Source organism: Acanthochromis polyacanthus, chromosome 2, assembly GCF_021347895.1.
Source record: "Acanthochromis polyacanthus isolate Apoly-LR-REF ecotype Palm Island chromosome 2, KAUST_Apoly_ChrSc, whole genome shotgun sequence".
Classification (NCBI taxonomy): domain Eukaryota; kingdom Metazoa; phylum Chordata; class Actinopteri; family Pomacentridae; genus Acanthochromis; species Acanthochromis polyacanthus.
The window spans coordinates 41,708,637-41,731,388 of NC_067114.1; the positions used below are offsets into that span (position 1 = coordinate 41,708,637).

The 22,752-nt window shown below is 38.0% G+C and overlaps 1 protein-coding gene across 1 annotated transcript; it reads left to right on the top strand.

The window, feature by feature from the left end:
• Nucleotides 1-1,922: 1,922 nt before the first annotated feature.
• On the top strand, nt 1,923-19,201 carry LOC110956499 (receptor for retinol uptake stra6-like). The gene is made up of 17 exons (XM_022202032.2): nt 1,923-2,176; nt 2,534-2,600; nt 5,763-5,848; nt 6,155-6,294; nt 6,784-6,950; nt 8,421-8,528; nt 9,631-9,695; nt 10,204-10,283; nt 10,401-10,462; nt 10,561-10,723; nt 10,806-10,881; nt 11,081-11,214; nt 12,730-12,847; nt 12,926-13,027; nt 14,228-14,391; nt 14,575-14,712; nt 16,543-19,201. Exons 1-17 carry the CDS (start codon nt 2,082-2,084, stop codon nt 16,785-16,787), a joined length of 2,010 nt encoding a protein of 669 aa, XP_022057724.2. The 5' UTR covers nt 1,923-2,081; the 3' UTR covers nt 16,788-19,201.
• Nucleotides 19,202-22,752: the final 3,551 nt, after the last annotated feature.

Below are 22,752 nucleotides of genomic sequence, written 5' to 3' on the forward strand. Positions count from 1 at the left end.
TTTTCCACAACAAACACAGCTGAACTTCTCAGTTTCTGCCCATAAATCTCAGATAAAAATATATAACTGTTCTTGCTCTAATTTGTTTATTGTAAATGTGTTGAAAATTAGCATTAACTTAACAAAATTCACTTATTTGTACCTCGTATCTTTACACTGACACCTGTACAGTTAATTTATTACAGTATGATTGAAATAAAATGCTTTCCGCTTTGAAATGAGATGTGACATCAGACGTTTGTGGTTGAATGGAGAGCTGCTGCATGTGAACTAAATGTCAGCTGGATAAGAGACGTCACTCAGCTTTACTTTAGCTTTGGATTCAAACACACTGAAGCCGTCAGAGAGACACAACAGAGGAGAAGAAGTGGACTCCTGCTGCTTCTAATGGACACATCAAACACACTCTTCAGCCTCTTAATCCAGAGCTGCTAAGTGTAAAAGATGATTAAAAAAGGGAGAAAAGGAAGTGAACAGCTTGGATTTTAATCAGGTTATTTAATATTCTAGGGCTAAATCTCAGCTCTAATTCTTGGGGGACACAAGAATAGCATCCAACACCTTAACTGGAGGTTTTTATGCAGAAACTGTGGGTCTCGTGTTTGGCCTTTGGACGTCAGAAAAATCCTGGGATCAGATCTGTCATATGAGGGAGCTCACCGATCCAGATTATGAAACTTTGAACTCCCAGAGGAGATTCATCTGCAGCAGAGTGAGCTGCTTTTAGAGTCCGCAGAGGCTGAAAATGCACCTTTAAATATCATTTATGATGCACAAAACGAGCACTTTAAACTCCAGTTTAGTGAAGCTGAAGCTCTGCAGCCTGTGTTCATCCTCAGCTCTGGATGCTCCTCACGCTGTTTGTCCTCGTCTCGTTTCCACTTTATGAAAAGTGATCGTGAACCGAGGCCTTTCCTCACGTGTCGACATTCTGACCTTCACTAAGCTCGTTTCACACAAAGGTAGCCTCTGTTCAAATGAGAGATTTTCATCTTATTATGAGATTAGTCTCTTAAGTAACAGGCAGAGAGAGGCAAACAGGTTGACGCCACGTTGCAGCGCAAAAAATGACATTACAAAACACAGTGGTGGAGGAATATGAAAACCTCAAGACATTACAGTGTTTTAGACATTAAAACAGAGCAAAGGGGTGAAGGAGTAGCAATGATCCAGGGCTGTAACAAACACACAAATCAAGCAGCTTCTAACATTCTGAAAAAGTAAATTCACAGGTTTAAAGATTGTAGCAGCTACAGAAAGCTCAGATCACTTCATTCAGGTTTCCTCAGGCTGGATGGGAAGAATCTGTCAGATCCCTTCACAGATGTTATGTTTAGTTTAAGTCTGTCAGTCAGAGGTTTGTCCTGAATCCACTCCAGGGTGGTTTTGGTTCACTGTCATTCTGAAAGGTGAACAGTCACTCCAGTCTTAGTCTGCTGTGCTCTGAAGCAGGTTCTCTGCAAAAAAAAAGTCCTTTTCCTTCCCTCATCTAGAACAGCCTCCCTTGCTTATAAACAGCCCTTCATCATGACTTGATTTCCACTATGTTTCACTGTAGGATGTTGTTAACAGGTGATGAGCAATGACTGGGGTTTGAGCTTCGGTCAAATAGTCTTTTAGATTCAACTCCAATCAGGACACGACAGGTTGAACTTTCAGTGTTTCTTTTGGGGAAGCAAAAAAAAAAACATTTGATGCGTGCATTTTTATTTCTGTAACCTGACATTTTTAAGTAACTGAGTGCACTTATGAGTCCTTCTCTTGCAGAACATGTTCTTCTAATCAGTGACTTTTGAATATCTTAAATAAGTGGCAGTGTTTCAGACAGTTCTTCCTCCATTGCCTTCCTTCTTTCCTGTGCTGTTGAACCTGCTCTCCTCCCTCCCTCAGTGTTAATCTGCAGCGTTGAGCTCTTAGTCAGGCTGGAATGTTTCGAGGTGTTTGGGCCAAACTGTCCGACACGTTGCAGAACCAGCAGACCTCTGATTGAAGCTACCTGACCGACTGCAGGAGGCTCTGGAGGATCCTCTGGATCAGGATCAGTGCTTCTTTTACCCATCTGACTCGACTGAATCGCTGCGATGAATCAAAGCAAGGTTGAATTTGAGCCTTTTGAATATTCCTACTATGATTATTCAGATTGGTACAACGCAGAGCCGACTAAACCACCCAAAGAGTGAGTATAAAGACAGTAAAGATGTCAGATCAGGCCAAAAGTCTGTAAAGTCTTGATTCTTTTTCTTAAATATTATATTTTCAACTTCTTAAATTTCTGATTATTTGTACAAGAGGGCTGCTAGTGCTTTGATATGGAAGAAAAGTGCAGATTTGTATTGTTTTGATCAGTGATTTTGTTTAATTTGCACCATTTGAGAGTCAAAATCTTGAAATCAGGTTTCATTCAATTAAGAATAAGTCATATCTCTTCATTTATAAGTCATTAAAAAATCACAAAATCTCTATTTTTTCCAACCATTATTGCCAAATTATTGTCCTGTTCTGTTCTGTTAATGTCATTTTCTTTTTTCCACAGAGTTATTTTACCATGTGACCCAACAGCTGACGACAGACTCTTCCACATATGTATACTATCAATATCTGTAAGTATTCCACGTCAGTAACAGTGTCTGTGCATCTGAAATATAAAGGAATATTTGGTTGGGTATAGATGAAGATAAGTGAAACTGTCCCCACAGCATTTCAATTCAACCTTGTTCCTACAACAGGTTTAGTACTGTTGAGTGCAAAAGGTGGAATTAACAGCCAGATATCAGCCGCTTAACATGGGATACAATGGTTTATTTTCTTGTTTTAAATCATATAAATAAAAGTCCTCAACCTCAGTCCCAAACTGTTATTTCTTATGAAGCTGTTCCAGTCCTAAAAATAATCTAATCTGAGCTGCAGCATTGTCAAAAAGCAGACTTTTTGTCGTTTTGGATGCTGCAGACACAGAAATGTCATCCTGCTGAAAAAGTTTCTAGGTGTCACTTTTGGTTCATTTGGAGAATTTGTTGAGATAAAACTATCGGAAAGTTGGTTCTACTGGCTTAAAGACCAGAAACTCTGTTAATTAATAGGAAAAAAGACAATTTTATGTAGGGACACAAAATGTACCACACTTGATAGTAAATAGGGAGCCATTTATGGCACGGTTCTAGTTTGTATGTGAAGTTCTTAAGTAGTTTGGTCCAGATAAATACCTTTCTAAGTTGACTTGGACCTTAAGGAATGTCAGAGACAGTCTGAGGCTTTTGCATAAAAGCTGTTTGAGGTAAATCTATCCTCCTGGCAGACATCTTGGTGACGCCTCCAGGTAGTTATTTCAGGTTTTGACCACAACTTTCACAACAAAACAACAACAAATAGTCATAACTTGACCTAACTCCACTTCTAAGAACACAGCAAATAGAAAAATTAAGGTTTGTTGTGCTGGTCTATCTGGTGAATCTTTGAAGTGCAGATTCGGGGCGCCCATATAGCTCAACAGGTTAAGTGGGCAAACCATGTATAGGGGCTGGTCCCCGACACAGCGGCCTGGGTTTGATTCCCACTTGTGTGGCCCTTTGCTGCATGTCTTCCCTGCACTCTTCTCCCTCATTTCCTGTCAATCTCTACACTGCACCTATCTAATAAGGCCAAAAAAATAATACTTTAAAAGAAAAGAAGTGTAGATTCTCAGTCATCCATGTTGTGTTGGTTCTAGGAGCTATAAAGCAACCGGACTTATTTTTTTAGGGTCTTGAAGACTTTTAAGTTCACTAAAGAAGCCTCTTGGTTGAGGATGAAAAGTCCTCAAGAACTGAAAAGAGAAATCCAGTTGAATTTCATTGAAGGTCCTGGAATTATGCTGTTATCAGAGCAAATAAGACTGAGATTTTACTGGGTGATTCAGAGGGCAGAGTAAAAAATAAATGTTGTTCCCTTCCAGTTGAACAGGGCCTCTTAGAAGTAATTATGCAGCAGAAGGAAAGTTTTTCTGCCTTGAAAGAGGTTCTAAAGGTTCCTAAGAACCCACAAGTGCCTGCAATGGAAAACAGCTTATTATCTAACAGTCTGAGTTCATATTTAGTAAGAGCAGATTTCTGCTGGTTGTGTGGTTCTCATGTGTAAATATACATTCAGTAAAAATCTGCATTATAACACGGTTAACTTCTGAACAGGAAGAGCAGCTTTAACAATTCAGCTAAACTTCTTCTAAGCAGAACATTAGTTAAATATGATGATTTTCTTCTATCAAATCCCTCCGTTTTTTCTGCGTTCGCTTCAGACAAAAACTCACTTTAATGATGTTTGCAAACCACATTTGCCTTCAATTCAATTACAAGAGAAGAAAACTCTGGACTATCCTCATACAGTACACAGAGTGGACGTGGCCCAGTTCCTTTGTTCAGTTCATAATGTAAAATAAACTGTGGCAGTCGGATCACTGCAGCTCATCAGACGTAATGAGAAACTGTAGTCTGACCAAGTTTTCTGCCAAACGAGGCTCTCCTGACATACAGATTACTTTGAGTTCTGTCTTAAACTCTGCACTATTTCATAAAGTTGCAAGACTCTCTGAGCTACTGTAACTTAATAAAACACGACTAAAAGCAAAAATAATCAAGATTGAATGAAACATATCACCAGTTAGTTGGGAAAATGTGCTTTTTGTTGTGTTTTGCACATAAAACGCATAATTATGTCAATTGTCCCTCAAGATTTCAGTGCAAAACCAACATATTTCAAACAAAGATTGAATTTGAGTAAATTAAAGTGATGAAACAAATCTAGATTAGAATCTACTTGGTAAAATAAAACATCTTAACTCAAGGCTTACTAACTAGCTTCTGAAACAGAGTGTTAGGATCTTGCTCTGGCCCCTTTCTTTCTTCCTCTTTTTCCTCATTTCTTGTTTCCTGATCTGTTTTGGTTTTGTCCTGCCTTTTTGGTTCCCTGTCTGTCACCTCTCCCTCATGTCTCTCTCTCTTCCTGTCACTTGTCCTCCTGCTCCCCCTGTTTCAGCTGCCTGCTCTACTGGCTGATTACTGCTATGAGTGTCAGCTGCAGTAATCAGCTCAACACTACTCACCTGTTCTCCACCTCACCTCAGCTATATAAGCTCTGTGCTATATTTCAATCCCTGCTGGATCATTGACTCACATGTTGTCATGGATTCTGTTCCCCCACCAAACCTACCACTGCTGGACTACTTCAGTATTATGGACACTTCTGATTCCCACTTTGTGGATTCCCCCCTCTTGGACTCTGTTGTGCTCCTGTCAGTTTTGGACTTTCCCCGTTGTTTCCCCTGGTTGTCTGTGTAGGTTCTCTATTCTCAGGGTTCCCCCTGGTTGTGAGTACCTTTCCCGAGCCTAGTTCTGTTATTTCAGTTAGTTTAATGATCTTCTTTTAAATTCATAGTGTTCTATAGTGTTTGTAGTTGTAGCTTGGTTTGTTGTTTTTTTCCCAGTGCAGCCATTAATTTATGTATTTGTTTTCTGCTTCAATAAAACCCCTCTTTGATCACACCAGTTTGCCTGTTTGTGTCTGTGCCTGGGTTCTCCAGTAACAGAGTGTTAAACCACATATTACAGCTTTTGTCCATGATATGACGGAAACAAATGTCTGAAACTTTTCTGGAGGATTGAATTGAGGCTTAAATCCATTTTTTTTCCTGATGTGTGGCACGTAAAACTGTACTGGACGAATAAACTGATAACTGTAAAGTGCAAATGCATAAATTTTTGAGGCCTGATGAATTTTTCTTTCTTTTTCAGTTGGTGATCATGTTAATCCTGGCTGGTCTCACCAGGAAAAACAAGTTCTGTCAGGGATTCACACGAGGATCCTCCAGCATCTTCAGGTGGATATTTTAGTTTTTCAATACATAGAAATGTGCAATATTGTTGTTTCTAACTCCTCTAGGAATCTGTGCAAAATCTGAAGTCCACCTATGAAAGAATCTGTCCAATATCAAAATTCTTATGTATGTGTATATATATATATATATATATATATTTTTTTTTTTTTTTGACTGATGTTTCCTACATAACGCTACAGATTTCCTCACTGTGGGATTAATAAAAGCTTATCTAATTTGGGTAATCTAAAGAATAATAAACTGCATTTTTAGTCTGAGATGATCTAAATGTGGCTGTTTGCTCTTCAGTCCAGCCAACTTTCTGGACCAGACTCAGAAAAAAGGACTGGTCATGGCGGTTTTTGGACTCGTGTTCAGTAAGCTGGCGATGCTGGTGATCAGTCCAGACCCTCTGCCTTTCTGCAAAGACACTCCGGCTGACATTAAAGGTGCTCGCTTTTATTCATCCTTAGTGCATCTACAGTTTTTTCTCTTTAATTTTACTTTTAGTTATGTGTTGTCATGGTTTGATTGGGGCAGTGGTGAATGTAGAACCTCTTAAATTATTGCTCTCGAAGCTGAAACAGATCACTGAAAGAAACGGAAGCCATAAATGTGAAATACATGCACAACATTTTAACATTTGGCCTCCCTCAGGGGTCCTACAAAAACAACTATAAACTGGCAACACTATAAACTCAAAGTGACTTTTTTATTTATTGAAATTTCAATACATCTAAACTTAGAAAAGCAGAGTAAACTGAGGCATGAAATGAACCATTTCAAGGCAGTTTGGTTTCAACTGAGGCAGAAAATGATCAAAACACCTCATGAGAAGCTTTTTAGAGCAGCTTTCTTTTTTGTTATTACTGCAAATATGAGGTCAAATTCCAGAGCATGAAGCATAACGTTTTCATTTTTTATCTCTTGTTTGCCAGAGTACATGAAGATTATCGCTATTTTCTACTATCCGCTGCTGTATTACCCTCTGTTGGTTTGTGGGACTCTGCAGCACAAAGCTGGTTATGTGTTCGGGACGATTCTCTCCTTCAGTCACTTCGGGGTTCTTGTTTGGCAAAAGTTTGACTGTCCAAAGACTCCAGAGGTGAGAAAACGACAAGACATGACAAGACATTACAAGACAAGACACTTTTGAATTGCACCAGCTTGTTGCTCACTTTGTCAGAATTGCAAGTTGGTTCTTTTTTTTCGTGAAACTTGTTCCTGCTTTTGCCAAATAGCCTCCCAACTAAATGCTAAATTAACTAGACGAGCCCCCAGTAGATGGCAGAACCACGCCCATGCATGCAATATGCCAGAAATTTGCTAAGTGACCCCTGTGACCTTGACCTTGACCTGCTGACCTCTAACTCCACAACTGAGCAGGGGACCTTAGACTGATCTTCAGTGCCAAGTTTGATCATCCTGACTTCAGCACTTGCAGAGATATCTGACTGGACATACACACTTACATACTTACCCAGCCAGCCAGACACCGAAGCGAATGCAGTAACCCTGCTGATGTACGTCAGGCGAGGTTAATAATAAAACTAAAACAAGATGGAAACTACAAAGTCTGAAGTCCAGTCTCACAAAAAACAGACAACCAAAAAAATGTAATAGCTATGTAGATTTTCAGTGCAAAATGTATGATTATTCAAAGAATTTATTTGCAAAAACAGAACTAAGTTTTGATAAATTTTTGGGAAACTTTTTTTTAGTGTTTACTTGAGATAATATCAATTAAACTGAAGTTGAGTGGATTTGACTCAGTAGAAAAATACATGACAAAACAGAGAAACAACAAATTATTATCTCAAGTAAACCATAAAAAGTAAGTTTTCTGAAAATTTATAAAATGGAGTTATCTGTTTTTGCAAATAAACTCTTCATTCACAAAAAAGGCTGTACAATCATGAAATGTTTTGGGGAATATCTTTGGGTTGGGTTAAGTTTAGTGTTTGCACGAGTGGATTTTAACCCAAACCATGAGCTCTTTTCTAGTGTTTAAAATTAACAAAACAGTTGTTCACTGATTGAAAATGTCAAAACAGCAACTGAAAATGAAAGTAATCAGTGAGTAAAGATGCTACAAAGCATTGGCTGCCTACAGAACACAAACCTTGGTCTCCTTTGTGAAAGACTTGTGGCTTTTTTTGGTGCAAAATGAAAGACATTCAAGAATCATGAGACATTAAACTCATAATTCACATGACAGGGATGCAGACGGATGATAAAGAATACAAGCATCCCATAGTTTTACTGCATTTATTGTGGAGCTGATACATTTATGTAACACGTTTTGTTATGAGGCATCATTGCCTGGTGATAAATATTTGGATTTCACTGTTATTAAACCATTCTGCTTCAATAATAGTAATTAAATCCACAGTTTGTATGAAAATTTTGATTGTTGCAGCTTTAATCTTTGGCAGAAAAAAACAAAAACTGTTTTTGCTCGTTATTTCTTTTATGTTTTAACAACAAAGCTCCACAAAGCCTGGGTAGATAAAACTGAACAGTTTGGCTGAATTGATCATTATATTTCAAATGTTCATTTCTTTTATCTTCACAGCTCTATAAGTTCTACGCTCTGCTTGCCAGTCTGCCTCAGATTTGCTGCCTTGCTTATCTCTGTGTCCAGTTTCCTTTACTGTTCGTTAAAGGATCAACGACTGACGAGGTGAGAAAAACAAGTCCGAATGCAGAAAGCTAAACATATCTGATTCATCTTATGATGACTAACAGCTCAGCATGTTTTTCTTGAGTAAATAATGGCTTTTAAACTGATCTCGGTCTGTCTGTGCTGTAGCTGAAGAAATAAAATGTGAATTTGAACGATGTAAAACACAACCGTGATCACAGTAAGCAGCTTGTGTCGAGCAGAACAGCTTGAACTCAGGATCTTTGAGCATATTATGACGAGAGAGGTGATATTTTTCCCCCTTTTTCTAACGTATTAATATAGCAGAGATTTTGTTTCAACAGCAGGTTTAATCTGTCTACAGATTTGGCCTTTTTTTGGTCACAAATAAATAAATAAAAAGGAAAAATGGAACTAATTTACTCATTAATCTTTTCAACTTCAGCTTCTACTGGTTTAAAAAATAGCTTTTACTCATCCATTGAGAATTACAGTCATTTTCAGGAATGTGCAGTAATAATTCACTAGATGTATACAGAATAATAGATTAATTTTGAAATCAACATTCGTGTTAACTGAATTTACCTTTAAATCATTATTTTCCTTTTTGAATTGCAGATATTTACTATAAATAACTGTATTTTCACATTTATGGTCTAAAATTTAGCTCTGCCAACATTTAAACATGTATAGAGCACTAACATTTCTAAAACAATTAAGGATAAAGAAGTATGCAAGTTAAGTTTTACAGATCTGAGGCATTTACTCAAACGGCAGCAGTGGCTGACAAATTGGAGTCTTAGATGTATTCTACAAACTAAGAAAGGGTAATGATAAAAAAGTAATACGTGGCCTATTGTAGAGCATCACACAGTTATCAATAATATAACAGATAGTATCAAACTGTTGTTCAAAAATGCTTCATGCAGCTAACAGTCAGTTTTTACAGTAGCTGCTGTGAATGATAATTCTTGTTTTTGACTCCAAAAAGCATCAGATTTTAGATCTAACTGTACTTTTGGAGAAACAGCAGAACACTACTGTTAGTTTGGCAGTTATTGCCGTGCAGATTGAAATCATGCAGTAATTCTGGAAATTGAAGCTCACAAATGGACACATTTTAAAATATTTTTGCTCTCAGGACCTGGACAGCAGCTACTACACCAACTACGTGAAGTCACTTCTCAAGAAGTCATCAGCTGCCAGGTGGGTGGAGATAAAAAAGAGATTTATTTTAATATACTCAGTAAAAGATCATCATGACACATGAGCAACAGGAAATTAATTTACCGAACCGACTAAATGTATCATTGGTGAAATAAGGAGAAACATGTCCATCCCCATTGATCTAAAACCATCTGATCATCAATCACATCTGTGCCAAAATCTCCTTTTTGACAAAGTCATGTTAATATCTGTAGTTTTTGTGAAGGAAAAAATACTCTTTCCTCTTTCTGAGGTCATAATGGTCTTTAGACAGGCAGACACTGCAGCAGATCAGTTATTGTCTATTTTGACGTGACTCAGCAGGCAAGTTGTCTCCATATTGGTCTGTAATTGAAATCTGACCCCTCTCCCAACTACAATATATACTCAGAGATCAGAGAGAATCCTCAGAAGTGATGCTGATGTTGCTTGCATGTACTGCTGCTCTGCTGGTGTCACTTATCCTGATATCGGTAAACTTTTACTCACAACCTACACTACTGTGCAGTTCTGCAGCTACAGACAAACTGACGCTGCTGCAGAGAATACTGGAGGTGCCTAAGAGTTATATCTATTTGCCTGAGAAAGGTGAGAGTCCTCATACAGATATACATGTATATTTTTCATTTACTAACACTACTTATCTGTTTACAGTTAAAGCTTTAAAGTGAAGCAGCAGTAATAGTGATTGATTTTGTTTTTCAGTGTTCCGTTTTCCTCTAAAGCTGGCTGTGTCAGTGTTTATCACCTGTGTGGCCATTTATCATGTGAGATTCCACCTTTTAAAGCAGTTTTAATGAATATGAATCTGTTTGTTTTAGTGTGGTATAACTGTATGATGTTGTTTCTGTGTTTCCCTCGTCAGACGGCCCTGTTGTTAGTCGTCCTGGTGGTTCCTACCCTACACATAGTTCGAGCTGGTATTGATGAGAACATCGCCTTCCTCTTGCTGGGCTTTGGAATCATCCTATCAGACGACAGGATGGAGGTCGTCAGAATCGTTACTTTCTACACTTGGCTGCTGGAAGGTTTGTGCAGAGTCACCTTTCTGTCTGCAAATATGAACAAACAACTAATTTGTTGTTGCTTTTGCTCCCTGTTGTTTGTCAGTGTGCTACCTGTGTGCCCTGACTCTGTCCTGTCTGCTCAGTCTGATTATGCTCATGAGGTCCATGGTTCTCCACAGGTATGAGTGTCTGTTCACACAAAAGTCTGTTTTCTTTATGAAAAATTAGATGAGCAGTTTAGTTTTAATAATAAGCTCAATAATGCTTTTATTACTTATATATGCTTGATCAAACACACACATAAAGCACATTAAATGATCAGTTCTGGTGACGTAGAGAAGACTGAACCTAATGCATTATTGTTTTGATTTATTTCAGATCCAACCTGAAAGGACTGTACAAAAGGGATATTTACAACGTTTATAACAGCCAGAAGACGATCCGTCCATCCAGAGCTGGAGTTGTCTGTTGGATGGGCCTGACAGGATACCAGGCTGCCATCGTCTGTCTCGGTAAACCTTAAATAAACTGAAATTTAATAAAGTGTAACACAGGCTGCTATAGTTTGAGAAGACTAAAACCAACTTTAAATCTTTAACAACAACAGAAATCATCTATCAAAGCCTGAAATACGGGAGTCTTCTGAGTAACAGAGCTCCACTGATGTACAAATACTGTTAGCATTGTTCTCTTATTAGCATGAACATAATGTATTTTATGTAAAGCAGCTTCTGTAAATTAATCCAGATGCAAATGCAATATTTGAGTGCAACTTGTATAAAACATGATTTGTGAGTAATTTTGAAAGATTTACAACCAGAGCTGATGGAAAAGAGACCGACTAATATGATGTTAGAGTTGTTGTTTTCATTCATTTAATTAATATTAATCATAGCACCTCAACTCTAAGCTACAGCACAAAGTAAATATATACACTACTATTCAAAAGTTTGAGGTCCCCCAGGCAATTTCACGTTTTCCATGAAAACTCACACTTTTATCCATGTGCTAACATAACTGCACAAGGGTTTTCTAATCATCAATGAGCCTTTCAACACCATTAGCTAACACAATGTAGCATTAGAACACAGGAGTGATGGTTGCTGGAAATGTTCCTCTGTACCCCTATGGAGATATTCCATTTACCCTTAGATGCACAAGTGGGTCAAAAATGACCCTTTATTATTAGAAGTTTTAACATTTCATTTTCTAGTTATTTCTCAAAAAACATATACAGTATTTATATTACATAACACAACATATTTTTATATTCTTCCATTTAAATGTTTAAGTTACCTTTTATACTTTTAAAGAACCTGTAATATTTTTATTTCTACCCAAAGCTCTTTAACATTGATAATATCATACAAAAGGTGATGAAGTGCACAAACTTGGAGGAATGGAGAGCAGCAACCGTTGAAGGAAAAGAGTGTAAAAACATCCACAAAATGGATGTTGACATTCTCCTGTTGCTGTTCTGTGAAATGAACACGTTGATTCTTACACAGTTAATTTTTGACCCACTTATGGAAGAGTGTAGGATCCAATCACTGGATCATGTGAGGGTTAAAAATCAGCCTTTTCCAGCTCGAACAGTCATTTGCCACATTAACAATGTCTAGACTGGATTTCCAAAGAATTTAATGATATCTTCATAAAAAATTGCTTTTCTTTCATAAATAAGCACATTTCTAAATGACCCCAAACTTCTGAACGGATGTGTAAATAACATCTAGATGTTTGCACAAATGCTCATATGCATGAAAATCTCTTTAATCCTCATAGTTTATGATTTTCCCTCTATTTTTAAGGAATATTTTCATGTCTTGTTGAACTGTCATTTTGCGTTTCACTGCTGTACTTTATGAGCATGTGACAAACCTCAGTATTAGTTCTTTTTGTCTCATCACAAAGAATTTTAATTTTTTGCTTTCTCACAAGATAAAAATACTGAGAACAAAGACTCTGATTCATTTTCTAAATGTGTTTAAATTGAAGATAGAAGTGTTTCTGTTCTGTCTTTACAGGAATGGCGATTCAGACTGTCGTCTTTTTCATCTGCTTCTTGTTTCTGGTGTTTCTCATCATCGTCCCCATTTTTTACGGCCGGAACTTTATTATCTTTGAACTTGCAGGAGAGGCCTGGTGAGTCAGCAGCTTTTTGTATGTTTTATTGACTGATCCAAACAGAGATGTTTATATTCCGTGTTTGTGTTGTCTCAGGCCGGCTTGGGTCACTCTGATTCTGGTCACAGCTCTGCAGCACGTCGCTGCTAAGTTTGCCTTCATCAAGAAGGCAGCTGGAACCAGAGACTTAAACAACAGGTATGTTAACTTATTTGAGCTTATTTCTAGAAAAGGAGTTTAATGTAATGCTGTGTGTTGATTAGGCTGTTAATTATTAGTGGAATAATAATAATTAATACAATGTAATCCTCACGATAAAGCACTGCTTTAGTAAAAGTAAAAATTTAGCAGCAAAGATAGACTTTGAAATAAAATATTTTAAAATGGTGAGAATGATCAAATTAATGGCAAACATCTGTAAAACAATAATAGTTTAGTTGATTTAAATATAGCAAAGTTGTGTAATTTTATTAGTCACATATTGTCAGAGGAATAATAAATATAAAAATGATTTTTGATCTCTGCATTATTTGTGAATTTTTAAATGTTTACTTGTTTTTGTCATACATACATATAATGCAACAATAATAATGACAAATATCTGAACAATTTATATTTTTGCTAATTTAAAAACTGCAAAGCATTTTAAAATAAATTGCCATTTATTTAAAAATACAGCTTTATAATATGGACACTTAAAGTCCTTGTCTATTTAATTTTTTTATGTTGAGCAAATTATTTGTTTGATTTTTTTTACGAGACATTAACTGTAATTCAACAAAACAGTAAATTCTTTAAAAAAAGAAGCTTTTTCATTGTTTTTACAGTTTACATGTATTAAGTATCTATAACAAGTTGCTCTATTATTTAGAATATCTTTTTAAAGTAATATATAGCAGAATTCAAAAACTAGAAAATAGACAATATTTCTTTACTCAGTATAAACCATCTTTAGTATTTAGGACCAACAGATTAATACTCAAATATATTAATGATAAATAAATTAGTATTTTCCTTTCAACATTTGATTCACAGTTAAAGGTTTAGAAAATGCTTTAAAGCAAACCTCTCTGGAAAATCACATTTACATAATTTAGAAATGAACAGCTAAAGCCAAGTGTAACTTAATTTAGTAATACGTATTACTACCTGTACAGGTCCTGGTCTCTTAAGGTCTCATAATGCAGCTCAAAATCTTTTATTAGAGCCTCCTTACCCGCATTTTTGAAAATTTTTACCCCCACAGTTTGATCAGCCTTTAATCTAAAAACATCAGGTGTCCAATTCCATCCAGAGTCGGGGACAAGAAAACTCCTCCAGCGCGACTAAAGAAATAACACTTTAGGAACTCACTTTAAAGTCTCCTGTAAGAACTTTCTTGTCCGTGGTAACTTTCAGAGAGTCTCTGTTCCTCCTGACTTATCTGCTGTTCCTGATCAACACCGTGGTCGGACTGATTGTTGCGGTCTGGAGGATAGTGATAACGGCTTTGTTCAACATCGTCCATCTGGGTCGAATCGACATCAGTCTGCTGCACCGAACTGCAGAGTCCTACGATCCAGGTAACGTTATTCAATTCAATTATCTCAGGACCTGGACCAAAACAGAATCCAATAGCATTAAGGAACATATTAGATGGAGGTTTAGGTGCATATATTTGTTAGAAAGGTGACTTAATTAGTAGCTCTGGAGTGATTTGATAACATGAGTCTGACTTTATTTCTGTCACCTTTGACACCATCCAGCCTACAAATACTACACCCACTTCCTGAAGGTGGAGGTCAGTCAGTCCCACCCGGTAATGAAGGCTTTCTGTGGGCTGCTGCTGGACATGATGGTGGAAGGTGGAAGAGCTGGACAGAAAATACGAGACGCAGAAGAAGGTAGAAACCCCAAACTGCAAATACACCAAGTTTTTACATCCAGACACACATGTAGCTGAACTTTAGCGGTTACTGAATATCAGTGAGCAAAACCTCTATAGTCACTTTAATGCTCATGTAAACCCAGCAAAAAACACAGATGAACAGTAGAAGAGGTGGACATTTTTAGATCCTGATCCAAAGAACCACTGCAGTCATTTCTGTCTGAAGTCACTGGTGCTAAAATGTGTGCCAAATATGTTGAAATCATTCATGTCGATCAGTGAAAATGTTTAGTGTTAGTTACTGCTAGATAATGAGTCAAAAGATTACAAAATTTATTAGGATTCGGTCTCTGATGTCACAATTGATATTTAGAGACACAAAATAACGAAAAAAATCCATGTACAGAAATGGAGTTTTACTCAGATTTGCAAAGTTTCTTTTAGGTTTCAGGGAACAGACATAAAAAAACAAGCAGCTTACATACAGGAAAAATGGTAAATCTGAAAAGCTCAAAGTGACAGTCTGTTGAACTTATAGCAAATCTATTGATGGAATAATGAGCAGAGTAGGAGCAATTTTAAGACCCCTTAAGGAAAGCATTACTTTTCTCGCTCATGCATCCCCATATCATCACACTTCTGTGCATTCACTGTGGTAGTCTGAGTCTGGTTCACACCAAACATGCTGGACCTATCTGACGTGACCAAATTTGTCTTTGTCATATGATGATAAAATGTTTCCAAGTAGTCATTGGGCTTCTTTTTGTGTTCTTTAGAAAAGTTTAGTATGCTTTTTTGGCCTAACTATAAATGTAACATTACCAAAGAGTCAAGGATGGCACGATTAGCATAAAAAAGTGTAGTAGGAAGAAAACATGTTTATTAAGTGGAATAAAGAAGATGAATAACATGATATACTGCCTGTCCAAAACAAAGTTGCCACCTGGATTTAACTAAGCAAATAGGGAAGAGCCTTCCATTGGATAATTACTGCAGTGCTGAATATGTTTCAGCTGCAACGACTTATTTATCTCTAGTTGATGCATGATGCATTTCTTAAACAACCATGTTGGAAGACGTAACCTATGGTCATGGAAAGGATGTTAATCTGTCTCAGAAGGGTCAAATTATTGGCCTGTATCATGCAAAGAAAATAGCTAAGGAAATGTCTGAAACTACTAAAATCAGGTTCCAAAGTGATGGGGGCATCAGGGTAAGAAGAGGCAGATGAAGTGATGAACTCATCATGGCTAGTGTCTACCAGCCTGTGGGGGTTAGGGTTATGATCTGGGGTTGGTCAGGTTCAGCAACGTTATGTTCCCAAAGAATGAGGTCAGCTGACTACCTGAATATACTGAATGACCAGGTCTTTACATCAATGGAGATTTTCTCTGATGACATGGACATGTTCCAAGATGACGATGTCAGGATTCATGGGGCTCACATTGTGAATGAGTGGATCAGGGAGCATGAAACATTATTTTCACAAATTGATTGTCCTCTAGAGTCCAGACCTCAGCCCCATTGAGAATCTGTGAGATGTTCTGGAAAAGACTTTGCGCAGCGGCCCAACTCTCCCATCATCAATATAAGATCTTGGCAGAAAAATAATGCAGTTCTGGACAGAAATAAATGCTGTGACATTGCAGAAGCTTACTGAAATGATGTCACAGGGAATGTTTGCCATTTTCAAAGCAATAGGCAGTCAAATAAAATATTAGACTCTGCGACTTTTTTGGACGGGCAGTGTATTAAAGATAGAAGAATGGCAACAAACATACATGTCATGGACCCTCAGTCTGCTGTCTCATTCTGCCCTCAGCCTGCTCCTCCTTCATGCTTTCAGGGATTCAGGAGAACCGTCCCAGCAAGGCGACCAGCAGCCGGAGGATTCGCTGTCGCTGGCAGCTGCTCTACACTCTGGTCAACAACCCGTCACTGCTGGGCTCCAGGAAGCACTTCCAGACGCTGCAGAGCTCCGAGAGCGTCCTGAATGGAACCCCCAACCGAAGCTCCAAGAAGGAGGTCGACAAGCCGGCAGCAGAACCGGATCAGTCCGAGACTCCAGCAAGCCCGGATAAAACTGAGTGAGATCCAGCGTGATCTTGGTTGGAGTGTTGTTGGCCCCTGAATAGAATAAAATAAAATGTCAGGGTTTATCCAAAGGAGCTTTAATGAAGGGCAAATCAGATACAGTCAGCAGCAAAAGTTTAGATACACTTATAAAGTCCATGTATATCATGGTGGGCTTGAGTTTCCAGTGACTCCTATAACTTTGACTAACTTATAAGTGTCATTGGGTTCCTGTATGTATTTGTTAAAGGTCTTCTGGTTCAAAAATATACGTACAGAAATGTTAATATTTGGTCAAATGTCCTTTGGCCAGTTTCACCTCAACTATAGGCACTTATGGTAGCTGTCTACAAGCTTCTGGTTGTATCTTTGACCACTTCTATTGACAGAATTGATGCAGTTCAACTAAATTTGTTGGCTTTCTAACACAGACTTGTTGGCTCATCGCAGTCCACAGAGCATTGATGGAGTCAGGACTTGCCCTGATTCAACCACTTCTTTACCATTTGTGATGTGTGTTTGGGGTCATCGTCTTGTTGGAACATCCAACTCTGTCCAAGGTTCAACTTTCTGGCTGAAGATTTTAGGTTTACCCCAAGAATATGGAGGTAATCCTCCTTCTTCATTATTCAGTTTACTTTGTGTAAACAACCAGTACCGCTGTCACCAAAAGAGCCCCAAAGCATAATACTGCCACCACCGTGCTTTATGGTAGGTTTGGTGTTCTTGAAGTTAAAGGCCTCACTCTCTCTCCTCCAAAGATATTTCTGCTTATTCTGGCCAAATAGCCCAATTTTTGTTACATCTGACCACAGAAATTTCCTCTTGAAGGCATGTTCTTTGTCCATGTGATCAGCAGCAAACTTCAGTGCAGCTTTAAAGTTCTGCTTCCAGAGGAAGAACTTCCTCCTTCATGGAGCCTCTCAGCTAATGTTGATATAAAACACTGGACACTGACAGTTGTGTTCCAGCAGTGTTCTAATTCATCACAAACCTGCTTTTTGGTGATTCATGGATGACTCTTGATCATCCTGGCCAGATGTCTCTCAGCAGCAGGTGATGGTTTGTGTTTTCTCCCTGATTGAGGCAGTAACACAAGTGGACTATGGACTTTATCCAGGTGCTTTGCAATCGTTGCAAGGGACTTTCTTGGATTTTCACGTCAATAACTTGCTTGTTTAGACCTTTGCTGAGCTCCTCAGACTTTCCCACTGCAGTGTTTGTAACTGAGTGTATCAGATGGGTTCCATTTAAGTCAGCTCATAAGAGTCAGCAGCTGTAGTTAACTGTAATCACTCATGAGATGTTAAGAGGTACGCCACAAAGAAAATTTGATCACCACAGCTTTCTACATCACCAAAACCAATAATTCAAGTTACTGTATGTATATATTTGATTCAGCTTTTTAAAAATTTCCAGAAGACCTATCATAAATATTTTAGAGACTGTTTGTCGTGACAAAGACGCGTGTGTTGATCATAGAAAGCGAAGAATTATAGGAGTCATTGGAAACTCAAGACTGCTATGAAATACAGTCTTTACCAGTGCTTTTTTAGGACTGTACATGGTGATGAAGAAGCTTACTTTTTTAGGCTTTAACTGCGCTCTGAATGTGATTTATTGCTTTCTGATAGGTGCATGAATGTTTAAAGTAAACACATAGATTTTTATCTGCCACAGATTGTTGCCCCTGTATCTGTTCCTGATGTATTTGTCCTCCATTACAGTTTGCTTGTCTAAACCCTGCATCATCCATGAACAAACACTGACATTTAACAAATCTAAATGCAAATAAGAGCCGACTGGGGCTCCAGCAGAAACCACAGATCGGTGTCTGTTACTGGCTGTGCAGTAGTCTAGAGGCTTTCATATTGACGTTCACAATGCACAGACTGACGGCGCTGATCAATGTCAGCATCAGAACTGGAGTAGAAGATCAATTGCAGGTCATAGTTTATTTTTGTCCCGGGTTAATGTGGCCCTGTCAGCACGTTCTCATATGTTCTCTGCTCTGTGTTCTGATGCTGTTAGGATTTTTTTTTTTTTTTTTTTAGTGTAACAGCTAGTAGAATAAATAAATAGTAAAACATGAAAATCTCTGAAATTGGAGCTGCAAGAACTTCATACTTACAGCAGAATAAACTTTGGTTGCTATGCTATAAATTGCAATATGATGTCTGAATATCTGCTGTTAGACGTTTGGATTAAATTATTCTTGTATTTCAGCTTTATAATAATTACTAATAATTTAAAGGATTAAATACACATGACATTGCACATTACTGCCCATTTAGATGACAAATTGCAGTTTTCTGTTACATTTATTTCCTTTATGCTGTTTTAATGGATTTACAAATAAACTGTTTTTCAAAAATGTGACAAGTGACTGCTAAAGAAAAATAAAAGACACAATTAGAAAGTCTGGTATTATATGTTGTTTCAGTTGTGATTTTCAGTGATCCTACCACATCATCCAGCCTCGTATCATTGCACTCTTACTTGTGTTCTTCACTGTCAGGATTATGCTTCCAGTGTGGTAGTCGAGATTAAGTTCACACTAAACATGCTGGGCTCCATCTGAGATCAACAAACGTATAAACAAAAAAATGTTTCCCAGCGTTCATCAGGCTCTTTTCTTTTTTTTTGGTGTTCTTTAGAAAAGATTATTCTTGAGTTTCTGTAACGAACAGAAGGCAAGGGTGTTTTTCTCTTGATAGAGGTTCATGTTGTGAGCTATTACTCACACTGTCTGAGCGTCACATTAACTGATTTCCATTGATAACCCCTGTACCAAGTCTGTAGCAGCTGCTCTCTGTCTTTCAGAGCTAGATTACGCAAATAGTAAACTGTTTGTGGCATCATCATTTAAGCAGGACAACCACCTCAGCTCTGATTAGTGGCACCATGGCTTCTTCTATACCTCCTGATTGTGACTGATTGTTTGATTTCTTGCCCAACACTCATGGGCTTACAAGACACCGATATATTAGCATTGCAGCAATGCATCAAAAATGTACATCATTCTGCTGCTCCGTTCTCAAATAAAATGTGTTTCTTTTTATCCCAGGCCTGGCAAAGAAATTCTGAAATGAAAAAGGTTCCTCTTCTAAAATACAACCCAAGTTTTTCATGGTCATTCAAATTACACAGCAAACAAAATCTGTCCTTCTCTGGAGTAGCATTAAACCTCCCAGTCTCTAATAGCTTTTCAGATTAAGGCCTCTAACTTGGGAGTTGATGATCAGACTGTGGGCATACAATTATATGCAGATGATGTAGTTCTGTTTACCTCATGATTATTGCTACAATTTAATTGTGATTATTTTTTTTCTTATTCTGCCACTGATCTTTTGGTATCCTTTTCCATCTTTGTGAAGCCTCACAGTTAGATTTTGCAGTTACTTTGGTAATTCTTGTTCATGTGGAGCCATGAAGTAGACACCGCCCACAGGTCCAGAGGTGAAAAAGGCATTTTCTAAATATGTTCATACAGCTCAAATGATGTAAAATTGCAGATATTCTCAGTTTTGTTGCACTGAGTTTCTACTATGGGGTTTGAAATTTCAATATAATCTGGCTAATGTATTTGTTTTTGATTGCTCATATGAGGAAATACTTTACATGTCAATTTAGAAATGCAGAAATTTAGAGGTGAAGGAGTTGAGTCATTTGACTTTTTAGTGATACTGCACAAAGACTCAAGTAGTCAATTAACATCTTTTTTACACCCTCTAAACTCCTGAATTCATAAATGCATTGGTGTGTTTATTAAAAGTGTGATATGAGGCAATGTTGGACATAAAAATTAACAAGCAGATGAATGCTATGCAGTTTTTCTTATGTTCAAACTTTATTGAGGCACATAGGATTAGGAGAGTTAAACACTTTGGTAAAAACATACTATTGTCTTTGTTACAGGGTTATAAAACTGAAAAATAAAACAACAAACACCGACCCAATGTTGTTATTTGAATACTGAGGACGTATTTACTGCGACTCACAACGACAGGCAGCATGCAGGTCTTCTAACACTCTGGGAAATACAGCAGGTTGGACAACGTGACCCAGATACAACAGAGCAACAACTCCATAGACACACTGGTCAGAGCTTGTACTGTTAGCGAACTAATCATTCACATTTCACGATAAATTTAATTCAAAACAGCTGTTTACTTGGATTCTATTGTTATTTTCAAAGGAAGTGTTCACAGTAAAACTGGACAAAGAGTTCTTAGCTGCGGGACAAAGTGGTTTTATTTTTCCATTAAAACAACACAGCTTTGTTTTATTATTAACATTTAAACCCCTTTTTTGTATTCTTAAGCTGCAGCACTTCTAATATAACAGTACAATTTAAATAGACTGAAGCAGAATATCGGTCTTATCGTTTGCCGACTACATCTAGTTGACATTTTCCTAATCGCTTTTGCATTTCATACATGACACAAGCTTTGCTGCGTTTATTTTAACACACACTCCTTCTGCTTTCAAACATCAGTTGCAGCTGCTCTTCTTCTTCTGACGCCAGAAGACAGAAATAATCGATTAGCTGTTTGCTCTCATCTTCTGTTCACCTGTGAGAGGTATATTCAGACAGATCTAACAAGATGCTCTGAAGAACTAAACATAAAGCGGATACTTAAGTTTGTAATTACTTTCTGCAGTCGACTTCCAGTTATTCCTCTGGGCACCTATGCTGATGAAAACAACGCTAGCAGTGAAACTCAGATAAAAATGTAAGCAATTAATAAGGACCTATTCTATTTTTTGAGGAAAGAATTACTGTTGAGTCAATGACTGCCTTCAAATTGTTGCAAAATTTTGCTGCTTTACTGTATAAAGGATTCCCAAACTAACAATTAGCGTGTTAACTCGCCTAGCCGCGCTAGACCCATGTTCTGAATTCTGACGGCACAAGGGTCTAGGGCCGCTCGACAGGGAGGGAGGCGGGCTAAAAGGTTGTCTTTCAAATCACTCTGCAGCAATTGGGTAGGTATACAACCAATCAGCGCAACGAATAGGCTGACGTAGTTCCTAGAGCGCCGGCGGATTGTGGCTAAGTCCCATTAGCTTCCCAACCAGCGGAGCCAACTGGTATATTAAGGATTTGCCATATCCCGTAAGTCTTTCTTCTCAATGAAACACTTCAGTGCTGTCCATTGTTTATCTTTCAAGTTGAATTTTAGCTTCAAATCTTTAAGGGCTGTGGCCAAAGCCGAGTCGAAAGATAACCGTTTATTGTGCGCCGCCGGTTGTTTCTGTCAGAATCGTCACGCCTCTGTCATCACTTAGTTACGCCCGCCTTCTGACTCTACACTTCATGGTGATTGGTCCGGCCAGTTTTAGGAGAATCCAGCCTCGAGCCTTATGGAGGGTAACTAGACTCACCCTGGCAGAGAATTAAATTTGTTGCCGTGGGTTGTCTAGCGCGGCTAGGCTATGTGTTAACTGCATTTTTGGAGAAGTTATATCTTCCTGCTTTTTCTTTATTTCTACCAGCTGAGAAACACATGGCTGACAAATTAAAGGAAAAATCAGAACCTTGGACCCAGATGGCGTTGCTGGGGGCATTTTTCTGGCGAGGTTTGGGTCCATTTGGTTCCTTTAGAGGAAAGAGTCACTGCAAATCTATATAAAGTTGTTCGCAGTGATCACTTGGATCTTATGATAACAGATTTCTGGTGTTTTCCAGAATTACAATGTCTCCATGTATAGAACACAAAAGTTCACGTTCAGGAAAAAGATATGAATCAGATGATGTGACTTTCACCGGCAACAAATCTCAACCCAGCTGAACACATGTAGAAGATTGTGAACCAATGTGTTGGACAGAACTCTCTACCACCATCATCAAAACACTAAATGAGGGAACAACTGCTAAGACATTTTACATTGGCTTTTCCTTTGATTTGTCACCTGTCTGTATTTGAAGCTAATTTTTGCTGAGTGGGTGAATGGACCAAAATGCACAGCCAGATGCAGG

Excerpts from the sequence above, each read along its gene's own strand:
- LOC110956499 (XM_022202032.2), top strand. The coding sequence starts at position 2,082 with ATGAATCAAAGCAAGGTTGAATTTGAGCCTTTTGAATATTCCTACTAT. Across the intron at positions 10,463-10,560 it reads CCTGTGTGGCCATTTATCAT|ACGGCCCTGTTGTTAGTCGT; the intron begins GTGAGATTCCAC and ends TTCCCTCGTCAG. Across the intron at positions 14,713-16,542 it reads AATACGAGACGCAGAAGAAG|GGATTCAGGAGAACCGTCCC; the intron begins GTAGAAACCCCA and ends TCATGCTTTCAG.